At 40.9% G+C, this 16,371-nt stretch overlaps 1 protein-coding gene across 22 annotated transcripts in view; it reads right to left on the bottom strand.

The window, feature by feature from the left end:
* ATXN7 (ataxin 7) overlaps positions 1–16,371 on the bottom strand; it is a 147,809-nt gene that overhangs the window by 2,293 nt on the left and 129,145 nt on the right. For 8 of the 22 annotated variants that reach the window (XM_063703881.1, XM_063703883.1, XM_063703885.1 and 5 more), the window contains 2 exons: positions 13,474–14,452; positions 6,408–12,342 (listed from right to left, as the gene is read on the bottom strand). In XM_063703881.1, the coding sequence (XP_063559951.1) occupies positions 12,154–12,342; positions 13,474–14,452 (1,168 nt within the window). In that variant the 3' untranslated portion in view covers positions 6,408–12,153. Of the gene's footprint in view, positions 1–283; positions 341–3,902; positions 4,098–5,536; positions 5,643–6,407; positions 12,343–13,473; positions 14,453–16,371 lie in introns of those variants that run through there. The other 14 variants (XM_063703887.1, XM_063703888.1, XM_063703889.1 and 11 more) reach the window with 7 other exon arrangements.

Raw genomic sequence — 16,371 nt, 5'->3', positions numbered from 1 at the left:
TGTTCCTCTCTGTTTGTTTGTTTGAAACAGTTTATTACTTTATCAGTTTTATCAGTTTTATTCAGTGTGTCACATAGGAATAAGTGCTATAAGAAGTATAAAACCAGATAGATTAGATAGATAGATAGAGAGAGATACAGGGTATAGGCTGTCTTCTGAGGTGTTGTGGAAGGCTTCTATGGTAAGGTGACATTTAAGTGAAAAGGAGGGAGAGCCCATGAACATATGGAGGGAAGAAAGACGAGGAAAGTCACTGGCAATTTTAAGTGCGGATTTGGCTTACCTTTTAAGTCTCACTTATGGCATTCGGTGGCATGGATTGTACAGGCAGCTGGATTTGCTAAAAGATAAGAATGGGGTGAGGAGGATGAGGGGGAGAAAATTTGTCAGAGGAGATCCTAGGCTTTTTGGCTTAAGTGAAAGACAGCTAGTGACCTTAATGAGCAGTTTTGGTAGAGGTGAGTTCATAAGAGAATGGGAAATGGCATTTTACTGTAAAAGGCAAGGGAAGGAAAGAAGAGTTTTGAGTTTTTTTGCTTTAAATAACATTTACTGATGGGAATGATTCCTGTTAACATATTAGTAGGAAAAACACATGATCTCATTTGATTGAAAATAATTTGATACAATTCAACATTTCTTCATGATAAACTCTTCAGTAGACTATGAATAATAGGTTGGGATATCAAAGCCCTATCACAAGGTAGTTAATGGCAAAATATTAGAAGCATTATCTTAAAAGTGAAGACAGCAGCTCTCATCGCTGGAAGAAGAGCCATTGGTTATATGCCAAGGAAAGCAATGTGGCTAGATCTCTGTTTTGAAAGGAGTTTCCTGTAGGCACTGTATGGTGGAGGGGAGGCTTTTAAAATGCTGACTATGCCTAATGTATTTGAGAATATCCACCTATGAATTTCTAAAAATGCTTATCTGGAAAACATATTTCTTAAAGGAAAAAACCTCAGCTTTTTGGTTTTCTACAGAAAACCAAAGCTAGTCAGGAATGCAAAGGTGGCTTCTGAATGCTACAAAGTTGCAGTTGGTCACCCACAGGTGGCAACTGACACACCCTAAATACTTTTCCAAGAAAAAAATTTATAGTTACCAAGTAAAAGTTGACAGTTTAAAAACCACATATCTAGCTTTTCTGGAAAAAGGATAGGTGAAGCTAAATCTGGACTCACGCTCCAATAAGCTGAGCGACAAGCATAGCGTGTTTTCCAGTGTGCCCCAGTCCACCCAGTCTGTTCATATACACTGCCTGTCTGCCTGGCCCCTGCTGGCATTTGAATTTGTTATCCCTGCACTACCCCCAATATTGTGCATGTGAGGTTGATGGTTAACAGCCTCCTGTGTTAATCAACTAAGACAGGGGTGTCCAATCTTTTGGTTTCCCTGGGCCACACTGGAAGAATTGTCTTGGGTGACACAAAATACGCTAAGGATAGTTGATGACCTCAAAACAAAACAAACAAAACACCTCATAATGTTTTAAGAAAACTTACAAATGTGTGTTGGGCCACATTCAAAGCTGTTGGTTGGACAAGCTTGAGCTAGGAGAAACTATCCAAAGAATTCTTAACCTTTATCCTGTCTCTAGTAGCTTTAACTGGTACAGTTTGTTTTCTGAAAGTCTTAATTTTCTGCTTTTATTCAAGAAGGTTACTTCACAATATGAAAATAAGATTATGAAATGATGCTAAAACAGTTATACATAGTTCCTTTTTCATGTTGGTAAACGTTTTCTTTTGAAGTTGGAAACAATCTTATTTTTAACCCCGGTTTCAGTCAAAATTAATTATCCTAGTGTGAAATGATATCACCAGGATAAACTATCTTTTGTGATTATTTTTAAAGCAGAAATGCCAGTTTCTCTTACCTCAGTAAAATTTGATTTTATACCAAATCTATCGAGTAAGAGATAAATATTTTAAAGCTATGTCAAATTATGGTAATCTATTTCCTGTATTAGAAATAACAGCTTTAGGTCAATTTTTAAGCTATTAAAAAACAGTGTCTCTTAGGACAGAAACAGTGTAAAAACCACTTTTGTTAAGCACCCAACTTTTACCTGCCGCGGATGGCTAGAAGGATGCCTACAACTTGATCACTAAGCATGCAATACTCAATACACTTAGGATTTTGTGACTGAACACATTTGGTCTTTTATAACCTGACCAAACATTAACTGATAAAAGGCTACTAAATCATTAGCAAATCATTTCTGTAATTTCATATTCTGAATTAGTCCTTGGTGCTGCTGTTAACCTAATGTTTTTAAGATGAACAGCTGACAGTTGAAATATCTGCCCCCATGATTATGGGGAAAAAGGGTGGAGGGAACTATGATAATCCCTGACCTTCCCAATGCTACATAAACTTGTAGTTGCTGGTAACAAACCTGTGCCTCCACAATGGCAATGGGGAAGTGGGGTAAAATCCCCATCTGGATAACATGAAAAGCTCTGATAATCACTAGTTTTGGTTTCAAAGCTATAGAGCCACAGATTTGCATTATGCTTGTGTTTCTGAAGGAATACAAAGGCTATCAGGAATTTGTAGCAATCTGATCCATTTTAACCTTGACATACATGGTCAAAGGGTATAACCTTTTTTTTTTTTTTAATTTAAAAATATCTTACAGTGGCATAACTTTCCCTGTACAAATTGAGTTTAAGAAACAAAAGGGACAATTTGCTAATCAATGAAGAGCCTTTAATTCAACCATTATATATCCCCTTTCCATCCTTAGATCCCTTGAAGAGACCATTTAGTTAAGACTACCAACAGGTGACACCCTGACCTCCTTACCAACCTTGCCTTTTAGAGGTGACCAGAGACCTGTGCTTTTCCAAAGTACTGTTATATGTGTAATTAGTATAATATCAATGTGGGGAAACTCTACCTTTGGATTTTGAGGACTCTGCTTTTCTTGAAACCCTCTGGGTTAGAGACTGTTTATTCATATGCACCTCAGGAACTTGAGGCCAAGATGAAGTTCACTGTTTCCTAGTCCTTTGCTTGTTCTCCTGGCCATTATGTTTCCACCTTCATTCAAAATGCCTTCTCTTTGAAGCTGCTTATAACCCAGCAACACCATCAACTCACTGTGCTCAGTGTCCTCAATCACACATCTCCAAGTCACTCTCCCCTCTTCCATGCAAATCATCCCAGAACCAAGCAACCCTAATTTGAAATGGACAACCTATACAACACCCTTGGCTTCACAGTTCCTCAGCCTGAATTCCAGTGCTCTTTTCCTCCATGCTGCTTCTGTCCACTGCCATGGTTTCCACCCAGGAATCACAAGCACCTCTGGCCAGTTCTGCTTTTGAAAATAATACTGGAATTCCAATTCCTCTGGCCAGTTCTGCTTTTGAAAATAATACTGGAATTCCAATTCCTCCATTCCCTGTCCTATTCCTAAAAGTGCTGTATCACTTTGATAACTCTGGCCCCTGGATCTCACCTTGTAGCCCCTCACTTTTATTGGCCATATGGAATTAAATGTGGACTTTGCTCTGTGACCCTGAACAAATCAATTGTCTAATCATAGAAAAAGTTACCTGGAAGGAGACTCCTAAGACCTAACAAGAAGGTAATTCCAATCAAACCAATGTCTTAAGAGCACCTGCATAGATTCTACATGGTTGGCTTCTAGTTCTCTTCCCCGAATACCCAGTTCAGACCATCATCAATCACTCAGCCACATCTTCACTCTTTGGCAATCTCCCTGCTCAAGTTCTATCTTTTCCACCCAACCAATACATGCTGTTCCAATTATCCTGGAGAAGACTGCAGGATAATAAAACATTAACTAAATAGGTAGATGGCACTGGTAATTATAATGGAATTGACTCAAAACATCTAACCCTGTAAACCATCTCAATGCCTTCCCTTACCTCTCTTTTTACTCTAGTGCTCTTCTCCATTTGTCTTCATGAAAATAGTCTTCTCCAAGGTTTTGTCCTGGGTTTTCTCTCTGGGCCATGGAGGATGGGCTTCAGGTTTGTGATATCCTGGAAGCGGAATATAAAAATGTGGTGTGCCTGTGCCTCGGTCAGACAGGATGCATAACTTCATGTGACTCCTGGAGTCTGAGGAGGGAAAAAATTAAGAATCACTGTTCTGACAGACCTGAATTACCCTGGATCTGCCACCTATTCGTTGTGGGACCTTAAGCAAGATACCTTCTTAGGCGTTCCAATCAGTATGATTGGAATCAAAATACCTGCCCTATGAGGGCTTAGTAAAAGAGAGGATGTATATAAAATGCTTGGTACAGTATCTGGCATATTAAGTACTTAACTAGAGAAGTATTATTTTAACATAATAATAAGCCAAATCGAATAGCTACTTAATTTTCCCAGGTAAACTCATCTACCCTTATGACCTCATTGATCATCTAAAACTGAAAGACAACTCTCCATCTTTATTTTCCAGCTCAAACCTCCCTCCTAAAGTCCAACCAGCCTGTACAGCCAGCTGGGCACTAAACCAGAATTTCCCACCAGCAGCTCAAATCTATCGTTATGTCTTTTTCCTTCTCTGTTGCCATATCGCACATTTCACTTAAAGCTCAATTGGTTTGGCCAAGCTAGAAACCTGAAGTCTTCTTAGACTCACTCTTCCCTTTAATGTTGAACAGAATTAGACCTCAAGGCTTGTTGGTTCTACTTTTTAAAGATTTCTGAAATCAGTATCACTTATCCTCACAGTCAGCCTTCATTTGGAAACTTAATAGCTCTTACCTGGATTACAACAGCTTTGTAACTTATTTTTGTCCCAAGGTTCTCACCTGTTGATTCTGTCTTCCATTGTTATTGGAGGGCCATAGATGGCAGAGATGTTTTTTTCACAAAGTATTAAATTATAAGTGATTCTCCCCTTCCCCCTGGAGACTTTTTCTTTGGCTGATAGCCTCACTCTCCCTTACCTCCTAAGAGATATTCTGGTCCATGGTCTTTGGATGTAGAAAATGAGGATAACAAGTGCCAAGAATTACAGCCTTACACGGTGAAAGACTACTTTAATTAACTTCCATTAACAACAGGAGCAAGAACTTCTTACAGAAAGAGGAGACTAAGAAAGGAGTGAGAAGGGAGAGGAACTTAGAGTTGATTTAGGGGCGTGCTTTTTGTTAGGACTGGGGACAGGGGCAGGTAAAGACAGATCTTTGAGGCAAAAGCGAGTGAGAATGCAAGAGATGGGGAAAGAGACTTAAGTGCTCCTTTGCTTTTCCACAGTTTTCAGTACAGATTTGAATGGCTTTGACTTTTGGCAGCTGCACAGTGCTAGGACTGGACCATGAAATATCTCTGGGCTCTGACAATTACATTTGGGTTAATCTAAGCCTGATCCTATGTGTTCCTGGAAGAGAAGCCCCATGACATTCAAAGTCCTTGACAATCTGACACCAGCTTTTCTAACCCTATAAGGCCCTTCCATCCAGCAAACTTCCTGCAGAATTATTCTCTATCCCTCACATGTTCATACCCATGCTCGACGCATTTGCTCTCTCTGCCTAGAATCTTACTCTTGTCTGCCTTTCTGCCTGGTTAAATCCCACATACGCCAAGATCCAACACTGCTAAACCCCTTTCCTTGAGTTGGGATCATCTTGTTATGCAGGGCCGGGATACCTGCAAAGGAATGGAATTAAAAAGGTTAAGAGATTGAGCAGTTGAACCTTTTCTTGGGAGGTGTGAGGACAAGCCATAGTGAAAGGATTTACCTACAGAGAGCACCTCATTATTAGATTTGTGGAAAGTACTGAGTGGGTGGTTGACTCAAGTAAGGAGGGAATGGGAAGTCCACAGGGCAGTAGGAACTGAAGCCAACATGACTCTCTCATATCAGGTATGGACATTCTTGCTAACACACAGCGGTTCCTCCTCTTATTTTAAGCAACAAAAATAATTTATCAGAATGGTTTATTTGCAAACAGTAAAAATGTCTGGATTTCTAGAGGTAAATGATTATGCTGTATTCCAAATAATACTAAAATGCACTTGTATTGCCAGTAAGGGAGGTATGTAAAAGAAAGGAAGAGATTAGACCAGGTCTGGATAAAAAGCTTATCTTAAACCAAAACTACATGTCATCAAATTTGCACCTAAGTACAAACAGAATGTGTTTCTCAATCCATCAACTCCCTCTTGTTTCTTTCACAAACATGCAAGGCCAGAATACAGTAATGTTCACTGTTTACACAGTTACTAATTTATCCAAAGCAAAGCTTTGTGCCCCCAGATGGAAACATCCCCAGGCCTTAGAAGTATTTAGCTTATATAAGAGGAAGTCTAAATTGAAGGGGCTTCACAAGGGTGTTCAATGCCAAAAGTGATGAAAAGTCAGAGTAGACTGAAAGGGTTTAGTATCACAACGAGGCAGAAACATGTACAATATTTCATGCAGCCAACCTTATTTATTGAGAAGTCCTAATTTTATTGCCCGTTTAGTAACATGTTTGTTCCACAAGCTAATTTCTTATAAAGCAAAGCACAACCTTTTCTTATAAATAGTATAAATTATTTTATTTACAGAAACTTGTTACAAAACAAATAGACTATATATTTCTTCTCTTTTAAATATCCAAAGTAATTTTCTATCCCTTGACATTTGTTCATGTTCTATACAGCAGCCAACACAAAGTCCAGCTGAGATGCTCTTGATTATGTGTACAAATTATCAAACTATTCACACGTTTTTAACACAGGAGATTGCTTTTATAACCAAGCTCAAAAAAAAAAAAAAAAAAAAAAAAAGCAAAATGCTTTCAAGGCCCTACATTCACACTGACAGTATGTAGTGCTCATTTAAATTATCTGAAAATGTAAAATGTTTTGCACAAAATGTAAAAGTGATTATTTTCTGCTAAACAAACTTTTAACAATATTTTTTCAAAGCCCAATCGCCCCAAACCCCCTGGACAGAATGAGCGACATTAAGAAATTCCTTGGCAACAGAACTCTTGCAGGAAGACAGCTGCCTTTATAAGTTACACTTTTCAAATTATACATTTTTTTCAATGTTCTCAGAGGTACTTCTTTGTATTATAATTTTGGAATACAAAATATTTTAAATATTTTAAATTGTATTTCATGAGTGAATAACAAAACGGACACATCGTGTAAGTTGCTGGCTGACAAAAAGATCTGTAACCCTTGGTGCCACCAGGCAATCCATCACCAATTGAATTACTATGAACCAAGAGGTCTTAATTTTAAAATACCTTATAAAATTACCAGCATTGGTGGTTTTCAACTCCTCCCCTAAAATTTTAGAAACAATATTTAGGTGGAAAAAGCAAACTCCAAAAGTTCAACTGAACATTCAAGTCTTTTTAAAGAGATTCTGTCTAAGCTTAAAACTAGTTTCAGGCACTTTCAGTTTTTTCCATTAGTTTTAAACCACATCACATACTAACATACATGTGCTCAGAGTATACACACACGCACAGGCACACACACACGCAATCACATACTCTCACACATAAAATACTAACAAAAGAAAAGCAGTGTGTCACTTAGTTACATGTAGTCTATCGGGAAACCAGGCAACCAGGAAGAAGCAATGCCCACTTCATCTGTATGAATCCACTCCCGAGACACTAAAAGGGACAAAGACTTTTCACAGAACAGAGGCATCCCTTAAAACTGTAAAGGAGGCAGGTTCTAGAACTATTGGCTTGGCAGTGAACCACTTCAAATTATAAAAAGGTATTTACTTTTATTAATTAATAAATAAATACTAGATGATCTCAATTGTACCAAAACAGGATATCAGAAAAAAAGACCTGTGCAAAAATACATATTTAAATATGTACAATTCATTTTTAACAAAATATGTCTTCTGAAATAGGGATACTTCCATATTTATAATAGAACAAGAAATTCCAAAATAAAGATACAAAAGTAGGTTTTGTATAATTCTTTGTTCATCATTGCAGCACTTTTTTTTTTTTTTTGTAGGTTAAGAAAACTGCAGGAGTTGTCATGAAATTCTATTGGAAAGAATATAAAAATTATCTTGGTTTTAAATTGATACCAAAGTCTGTCTAGAAACAACCCAACCACTGCAAATTTGGTTTTTGCAAGTTAATTTAATTCAAAAAAATACTTGTACTCCCGTGTTTTAAATGGTCTTAATTATTCATCATCATAAAAAGTAGTTGTAGGAGAAAATAAAATATTTGAACAACAGTCTAAAATTTAATAGCACTGTTTAGAATAGGTCTGTTTGTGGCAGGCAGAATCCAAAATGGCTAATTTCCTAATCCCGATGCTCTGTGTATTACCGGGAGAAATAATGAAATTCAATTAAAACCTCAGTCTAAGAAATCAAATGTTCAATACTTGCTAATCTAAATATCTACATTAGTCTGAATCAACTTGTTATTGTGGATCCTATTCACATCTTTCGGAACAACATGATCGATCTGTAAATTCCATTGCTAAAGGCAACTTTATTTATAACCATCAAGTCCTCTTGGCTCTGAAAATAAATTCTACCCATACCCCATTGCACTTGTCACCAAGGAATCAACTAGGTACGTTCTGATTCCCTCTCAACTCTCTCTTCCCCGACTGGGATGGAAACCAGACTGATCTCTCCCAACTATGCCAAACTGGCCCATCCATGCCCTCTCCTTACTAAGCTCTCCTGTAGTATCATTTTAAAAACATTTACTGATTGATTGCATAATAATTGAACAAGATACTGTTCTCTCCTTCCTTTAAAAAAATCAGTATTTTACATCAATTTATAGCTAAAGTATCTGCATAAAGTTTTTGTTTTCTTACATAATAAGAATAATTCTGTAGCAATTCACATTATTAGGCTGGTAACCAAGTTTATTCATTCTACCTGTTGTTGACTTGAAATTCCCTGAAACTGAAGTTTGAAACCCAAGAACTGTAGGAAAAAAAGAATGTACTGACTGGCTCTCATCAGGCCCTGGCCAGGGCAACGATCAGTGCCTTGGAAATTTTACCCTGTGTTCGGCAACTTCGTGTGTTCTTCTAAGCAACAGTGCCTGTTTCTCGTGTCAGGAGCCTGTAGTGGTGGAAGCACCCATTTAAAGGCTCCGGCTCGTCCCCGAATTCAATGACACCTTCTCCAAGCAATGCTGTTTTAACATATTAAGGTCTTTCTTTAGGGGTGGGGGGTGGGGTACTAGAAAAAATATCCCAGAGGGCTCCAAAACTCTCAGGAAGATGGCTGGTATAATCCCAAGAAAGGAGGGTCTGTGTCAGGGCAATCCTATACACGCATCACAAAAGACCTTCAGGTCAGGACTTACATTCTCTCCAACTCCCTTTCCTTGGTGTCTGCTCTCGTCCCCAGCCACATCCAAATAAACATCTGAAGTGGCATGAAGGGGAGTGCATACAAAAACACACAATGCCAGAAGTGCTTGAAGCAGAAATCTACACTTAGTCCCAGGATAGTATCCAAAGAGAAAAACAAGGGTAATGCAGAGAGTGCCTTGGAAACATTTAAGTGTATCTAATAATGTCACTTTAAAAGGTGACTTTTAAAAATAGACCAGGTAGGACAACCAACCCAATCTGCCATACTGTTTACTATGAAAACTTAAACGATTAAGAAAATTTCATCTCTTTGGAAATCTTGAAAAAAGTTTTTTCTCCCTATAGTGATTTTAACTTCCTCACTCCCACCCTCCCCCGACCCAATTTGGCGTTCCTTTCTCAAAACTAGCTTGCATTTTCTTTCTTCTTAAAAAAAAATCACACAGAATTGCTTTTGTATCATGAAAAGTAAGCCTCCAAAATGATTTATACTTGCTGTCTAGGCATCAAAAATTTCAAACCAGTTTGTAAGTCAGAAACTTCTGACAGCTTCTTTTCCCAAATTACTCTCAAAAGGCTGGGCTATTTTGTCATGGTGCCTTGGGCTAACATCTATATTTCATTCCTGGAACATTGCTATCAAAATCTAAAGCCTAATTCCCTTCTTCAGACGGTTGCTCGGGATGCAGCCCTCTGTTCTCTGGAAGGTTTCTGGTCTCCAGTTAAGGTGCCTAACTGCTGGAGAGTGACCTACAGATGACAGTGTTAAAAAAAAATGGTAGTAAAAGGAAGGAGGGAGAAAGGTCTACAGTAACGCTCTTGCCAAAACATTCTTTTGCCCAGCCAATCTACTTGAAGAGTGGCTCTGTGATATACTGCAAGTTAAAAAACAAAAAAACTTCTCACAGATTGGTAGCAAGCAGTTCAGACCACTTTAACACTGATAAAAGCAATTCGGTGGCTGAACTTGATCCAGTGTCCTTTATGAGTACTCACTGCTAGAGACATAGCTTCAGGGAAATCCTCGTTAAAACAACAGCCCGACAGGTTTCTACCCTTGAGGCCCACAGGAGGTTGGGAAAACAGACTCAAAGGCATCGTGGAGTCCAGAGTGCTGAGTGGAGGTGTAACTTGTCCTCAAAAGTGTCCGCATTATTCCTCCCCGTGCTATTTTCAGCTGTCAGGGACGTGCCTTTGGCTTTCAAAAAAGAGGGGGTGGGGAAATAATGAAATGGTAAGTAAGCGTTTGTACACTGCACTCTATTGATTCTAAACAAGAATATTCCAAAGGCTGCACGCTACTAAAGCCTCCACTGACTGAGTGACACCAGGAACAGTCAGCTATAGATTTTGTTCTTAGCTTTCAAATGCCTTCACTACTACTGGGCACAATCATTGCAAAGATTCACTTCTAGCCAACTGGCTAGAAGAGTTGCAGGCCTGGGTTTCTAACTTAGAGAAAAGGCTCTTATGTTTGCCTTTTGGTTTTATTTACTGATTTTGTGTCCTTGAAGGTATTCCAGTGATTTTGTGTCCTTGAAGGTATTCCAGGTTGTTAACTGAGAAGGGAACAAGGTCAAGGGCTAGCACACACAGGTGTGACAGTTCGCACTCAAGGCAGTGCCCATACTGGGGAGGAGGAAACTCTGGCATTCACAGTGGGCTTTTACATCTTTGGTGGTACAGGCCATGAACAGACTCTTGGGGGTGCCTACCCAACCCCATCATCTCCTAGGCTTCCCAGCATGTCCCACTCTTCATTCCCTTGTTTAGAAAACTTCAACTAGCCCAGTTATTTTTGTTTTAAAGGCAGCTCCACAAGGAACAGCAAGTAGAGGTCCCTACTTTTGTAACAGCAGCATTCTTTAAAGCATTTTGGGGTCACGAGTCCCTTTGAGATTCTTATGAAAGCTATACGATAAATGAACAAAGACATAAAAATGTGCAATACTTCTTGGGGTTCAATGATCCTTTGATCTCTAAGCAAGCACCCCTGCTCTTGCCCCAGGATTTGTGTAGCATAATAAAAAGTATTCCTCTGCACAGAGAAAATCTCTCTCAAACACAAACTTAAGTGGAAACTGATTTTAACTGATTTTAAGGAAAAAGCCCAAAGTTAGGCTGTCTGCGTTGTTCTAGTAAGACATAGTGCCACTACATGGTAAAAATCAAAGGTGGCAAAATGGCAGGTCATGAGCCAAAGATGGCCCACAGATACATAGGCTATACCAGATTTAAGAAGAGAAAAAAAAGTGTGTGTGTATATGTGTGTGTATACATACACACACACACACACACACATATATCTCAACTAAATTTCACATGCAAGTCCAGATCTGCAGCCTCTCTTTAAAACTGGTAACAAATGTCTGGAAGCAGCTGCTCCATGTCCCCCCAATTTCTAGTAGGCACTGTCAATCTCTGCTGTGCCCCACCTGGCCCCCCCCTTTCTGTCCTTTTTGTTACTTGTGGGCATTAAGATCTACACTCCTGTCTAAATGAAGACAGTGTGCTCACTAATACAGATGTGAGATGGACATTACAGCACAATGGAATGCCCCTTCCGTGGGGATCACGTCTCTCTCAACGACGGTGCGTTGAAGAATCGGCACACCATGTCTTCTGTGTTCATATTGGACTGTTATGCTTATAAACTGTAATGAGTAACTACAAACCAAGAAGGAAAAGCACACTTCTCATTTGTCCAGGAATCCCATGATCAGAATGCCAAACAACATATAATAACCCATAATGTACGCAGCTAGTTAAATTCACAAATATTTTCCCCATACCTTTGGCAATGGGTGTTAATTCACCCAAATATTAGAGGAAAATTATATCACACTAAGAAAATACTAAGAAACTTCTTGGTATTTTCTGAAAAAGTCCTAACCTGGCTGGCATTTGAGTTAAGTTCTGAAGACGAGGAAGGGGAAAAAAAATCATGAAAAAGAGCCTCACATTTTAAGTCAGGGCTCTGGGGTGATGTTGCTGAAATTCCTGTTCGTAAGCAAGGTGAGGAGATATCCTGATGAATAAAATAACAAGATGAGAGATGAGCTGGAAGTTAGAGCAAAGGAAGCTGGAAGAAACAGCTACAGGTGAGGTCAGTAACAGGCAGAAGAGCTGGGACGAGACAAAAATACAGCCTAAGAGAGAAAGTCATGGTTAATTATGAATCCTACAACCACTTAGCCACTTCTCTACTGATGGGTTCATATGCAGACTTCTTTTTAACTATGAGCTTGGAATGAGATTTCAGTCTTCTGCTATGCCCATACTAAATCCTGTTTTCCTGCCTCCCTCAAAAATGGGAAGAGAAAATATGGGGTGAGATTTAACCAGAATATCTGAAATTCTTTTGAGAGGGAAAAATAATAAATGCTCTTTTTTTTTTTGAGACATAGTCTCATAGGCCGGATGGAGTGCAGTGGCGTGATCTTGGCTCACTGCAACTTCCGCCTCCCGTGTTCAAGCAATTCTCCTGCCTCCGCCTCCTGAGTAGCTGGGATTACAGGTGTGCACCACCACACCCAGCTAATTTTTGTATTTTTAGTAGAGATGGGGGTTTTACCATGTTGGCCAGGCTGGTCTTGAACTCCTGACCTCAAGTGATCCACCTGCTTCAGCTTCCCAAAGTGCTGGGATTATAGGCGTGAGCTGCTGCACCCAGCCTCATTTTAAATCTTAAATCACCCCTTTCTAGATCAGTTTGATTTTAGAGCAGCTTTCCTCAGCGGAACATACTAAAGAACCACTATCCAGGAAACAATGCCTGCTTCCTTCCTTAAAGCCTCGAATGGCACACACTTCACAGCATTGGGATAACACATTACTGGCTATTTCATAAAGGGACTCCCCTCCAATTATGATTTTGCTGTCACACCCGATGCTTTCTGCAGCTCTACTAAAAACGCATTACTGTAGTTTCTTTACTGAAGAACATCTTCCAAAGGCACCAGAAATTCTGGCAGAAGAGCCTGTTTTACCTTCATACGGCCGTGAACCTTTTTTTTTTTTTTTTTAAGAAGACACCATGAAGCTGAATATCTGTTTACAAACCAACCAACCAACCCAACCAAACACATTTCTGAGCTGGCAAAAGATCTTAAGGGAGAAGAAATGGGCATTCCCATGGGGCTCACAGTCCATTTCCTACCTGATGAAGGAGGGAATTGTTCATCAGTCCTTGTGCCCCTGGGATGGTGCCTGTGTGTTTCATGTGGACGTTGTTCATGGCTGGCACTTTGGCAACCTTTGTGGGTTTGCTGCTGCTGTTGTTGATGCTGCTCGAGCTGGGTGAGCACTTTCTTTTCTTTCCTATGAGTTTATCTAGAGGAGTGTGTGAGTGGGAAAAACTGCCGTGGGAGTTGACAGGAAGTTCAGTGGACTGGTGAATGAATGGCCCAAGAGAAAGAGTAGAATCACTGCTGTTCACCATCACACTCATCCTCTTGATGGATTCAGCAGGGCTCCCGGTGGGGGGGCCCCTCCCTGACTGGTCATGCCGGACGTTCACCGCATTTGCTTTATTCATCACACAGTTGAGGCCGATGCTATGGGAAGATGTTACCGTTGAGGGGTAGGGAGGCCCAGAGTGAGCCACACAGTTTTTCCTAAAAGACTCCATGGAATGAGAAGAAGAGGAGGAGGAGGAAGAGGAGGAGGAAGAGTGAACCAACAGTGGGGAACTGTTTTTGCGTTTCTTTCCTGAGCCGCCACTGGTACTGCTACTGGCATTTTGACAGTTAGTGCTGTTACCAGAAGACTCCTTGGGCCTCAAAGATTTGCTGGATTTCAATTTCTGAGGTTTCCTGGACATAGGGGAGGAAGGAACCGAGGAAAGGCCAGAGGGCGTGGAAGGGGATGAGGATGAAGAGGACACTTGTCTGGATTGCATACTGCACACAGGATCCATCGCCCCTGAAGCAGCAGGCTGTGCATTTAGTGTGGTTCCATGAGCTGGTACCGATTTGCTATTTGGGGAGATGCAGGTAGATGAGAGCAGGACTGGGGATGTAGAGACGGTGGCTGCTGCCAGATAGCTGACTCCACATTGTGATGTCGGCACAGAGTTTGTCCGGTGAGGAATACGTGTGGAGATGGGTGAGTTGGTACTGGGCACTGGTGGTATTTTCCTGAAAAAAATGAGAGGACAGTGAATGACACTGACCACAGCCATTCACAGAGACTTTCAGATGGCACCACCCTCTTTGCTTGTGACAAAGAGAAACCATCCACATCAAAGCAATCACTCTGAACTACAAAGCCAATCCTGTCACCTCTCTCCTTCAAATTCTTTAATGCCTTCCTGGGGCTCTTATAGAACTGTATGTGTGCAACCCCCCGCTGCTATTGCCCCAGCCTCTAGCTCCACCTCCCACCCCCAACGCTCCCGTTCCCTGCTTCCAGCCACTGTACTTCCTTATATTCTGAGAAAATGCCATGACCCAATACCCCAACTTCTGCTCATCCTTTAAGTGTCGGATTGCTAATCACCAAATCCTCTGCAGAGAGAGTCATCCCCAGCTTAATTACCGTTGTAGTCCTAGTGTTCAGCACAGTGCAGGAAACACAGAAGGCATTGAATAAATGTCGAGAGAAGTCAGGAATGAATGAGAGAAAAGGAAGGGTGCAGCTAATTAACAGCAACTGCTAGGTCATAACTATTGGCCTGAACAAGGGAATAAAGCCCCACAGTATCAAGGGATATTCAGCATGGTGTTGTAACAATGGATTCTGTTAAGAATGTGTGGGCAAGGTATTTATTAGGGGATGCGGAAACCATCTAAATTCAAACCAGGGAGGGTCTCCTTTTATTTTAGCTCTGAATCTTAAATGTGACAGTAACAAAATTTCAAAAACTTCTTTGGCAGAATTTAAACCGAGGTGGTAGAAGAGAAAAAGGCCTGACTGGAAGGCAAGTGCCAGGATTGCCTTGATCCTGACTTAAGGGGTAGCCCTGGCTGACCTGGCCACTACCCCAGTGAGAGAGCTGGCCTAGACTGCTGCCCAGGTGATTTCCAGATGCTTTTAAAGACTACTGTTATTAATAAAATGAATGACTGCAAGTATTTGCAAATGCTTTAAAAATCCATTCGGCCAGGCGCAGTGGCTCACAATTGTAATCCCAGCACTTTGGGAGGCTGAGGCTGGTGGATCACTTGAGGTCAGGAGTTTGAGACCAGCCTGGCCAACATGGTGAAACCCCATCTCTACTAAAAATACAAAAATTAGCTGGGCATGGTGGTGTGCACCTGTAATCCCAGCTACCTAGAAGGCTGAGGCAGGAGAATTGCTTGAACCGGGGAGGTGGAGGTCACAGTGAGCTGAAATCACACTACTGCACTCCAGCCTTGGTGACTGAGTGAGGCCCTGTTTCAAAAACAAAACAAACAAACAAAAAAACCCAAAACCCCATTCAAGGGTACAGCTCTGGCCTGATGTTAGTGCTTCTCAACTCCAGCTGTTGCACATTACAGTCACCTGTGGAGCTTAAGCCACATCCATAACAATTACACCAGAGTCTCTGCGGGGAGTGGGGACAGACATCAGTCATTTCTAAATCTCTCCAGGGGATTCTAATGTGGAGCCAAGATGGAGAGGCTAGGCTCTCTCTCCCCGCACTACTCATAGAGGAGGGTGGCAGGCAGTGTCATTAATTACCTGAGAGGTTGGTTAGGAAAACTGAGTTCCTGGGCCCCACCCTAGAATGATGCATCAGAAGCTGCATGGCAACAAGGCCCCTGGGTGATTCTGGAGCATTCAGAAGCCCTGCTCTAAATGAAGTCCAGGCCCTACTGCTCACTGGGAGCAGTGGCTTCTCATGACCACCAGGTGGCTCAGGAAGCCAGGGCCTAAAGACCAGGCTGCCTGGAACCAAATCTCGAGGAAAGGAAAAGCCTTCTAGAGCAGGGAAGGATGTGGATCTCTCCGGGAGGCAATTACAAGTTCCTCTTAGAAAAGCTCTTTTAAGTAGTTAATTACTCTTTTGTGTATAAAGAGGCAAAGTAACAATATGTACTCATACTGACTTGTGTTTGCACAAATAAACTAT

Source organism: Gorilla gorilla, chromosome 2, assembly GCF_029281585.2.
Source record: "Gorilla gorilla gorilla isolate KB3781 chromosome 2, NHGRI_mGorGor1-v2.1_pri, whole genome shotgun sequence".
NCBI lineage: Eukaryota > Metazoa > Chordata > Mammalia > Primates > Hominidae > Gorilla > Gorilla gorilla.
This window is presented reverse-complemented; position numbering and strand designations above follow the sequence as displayed.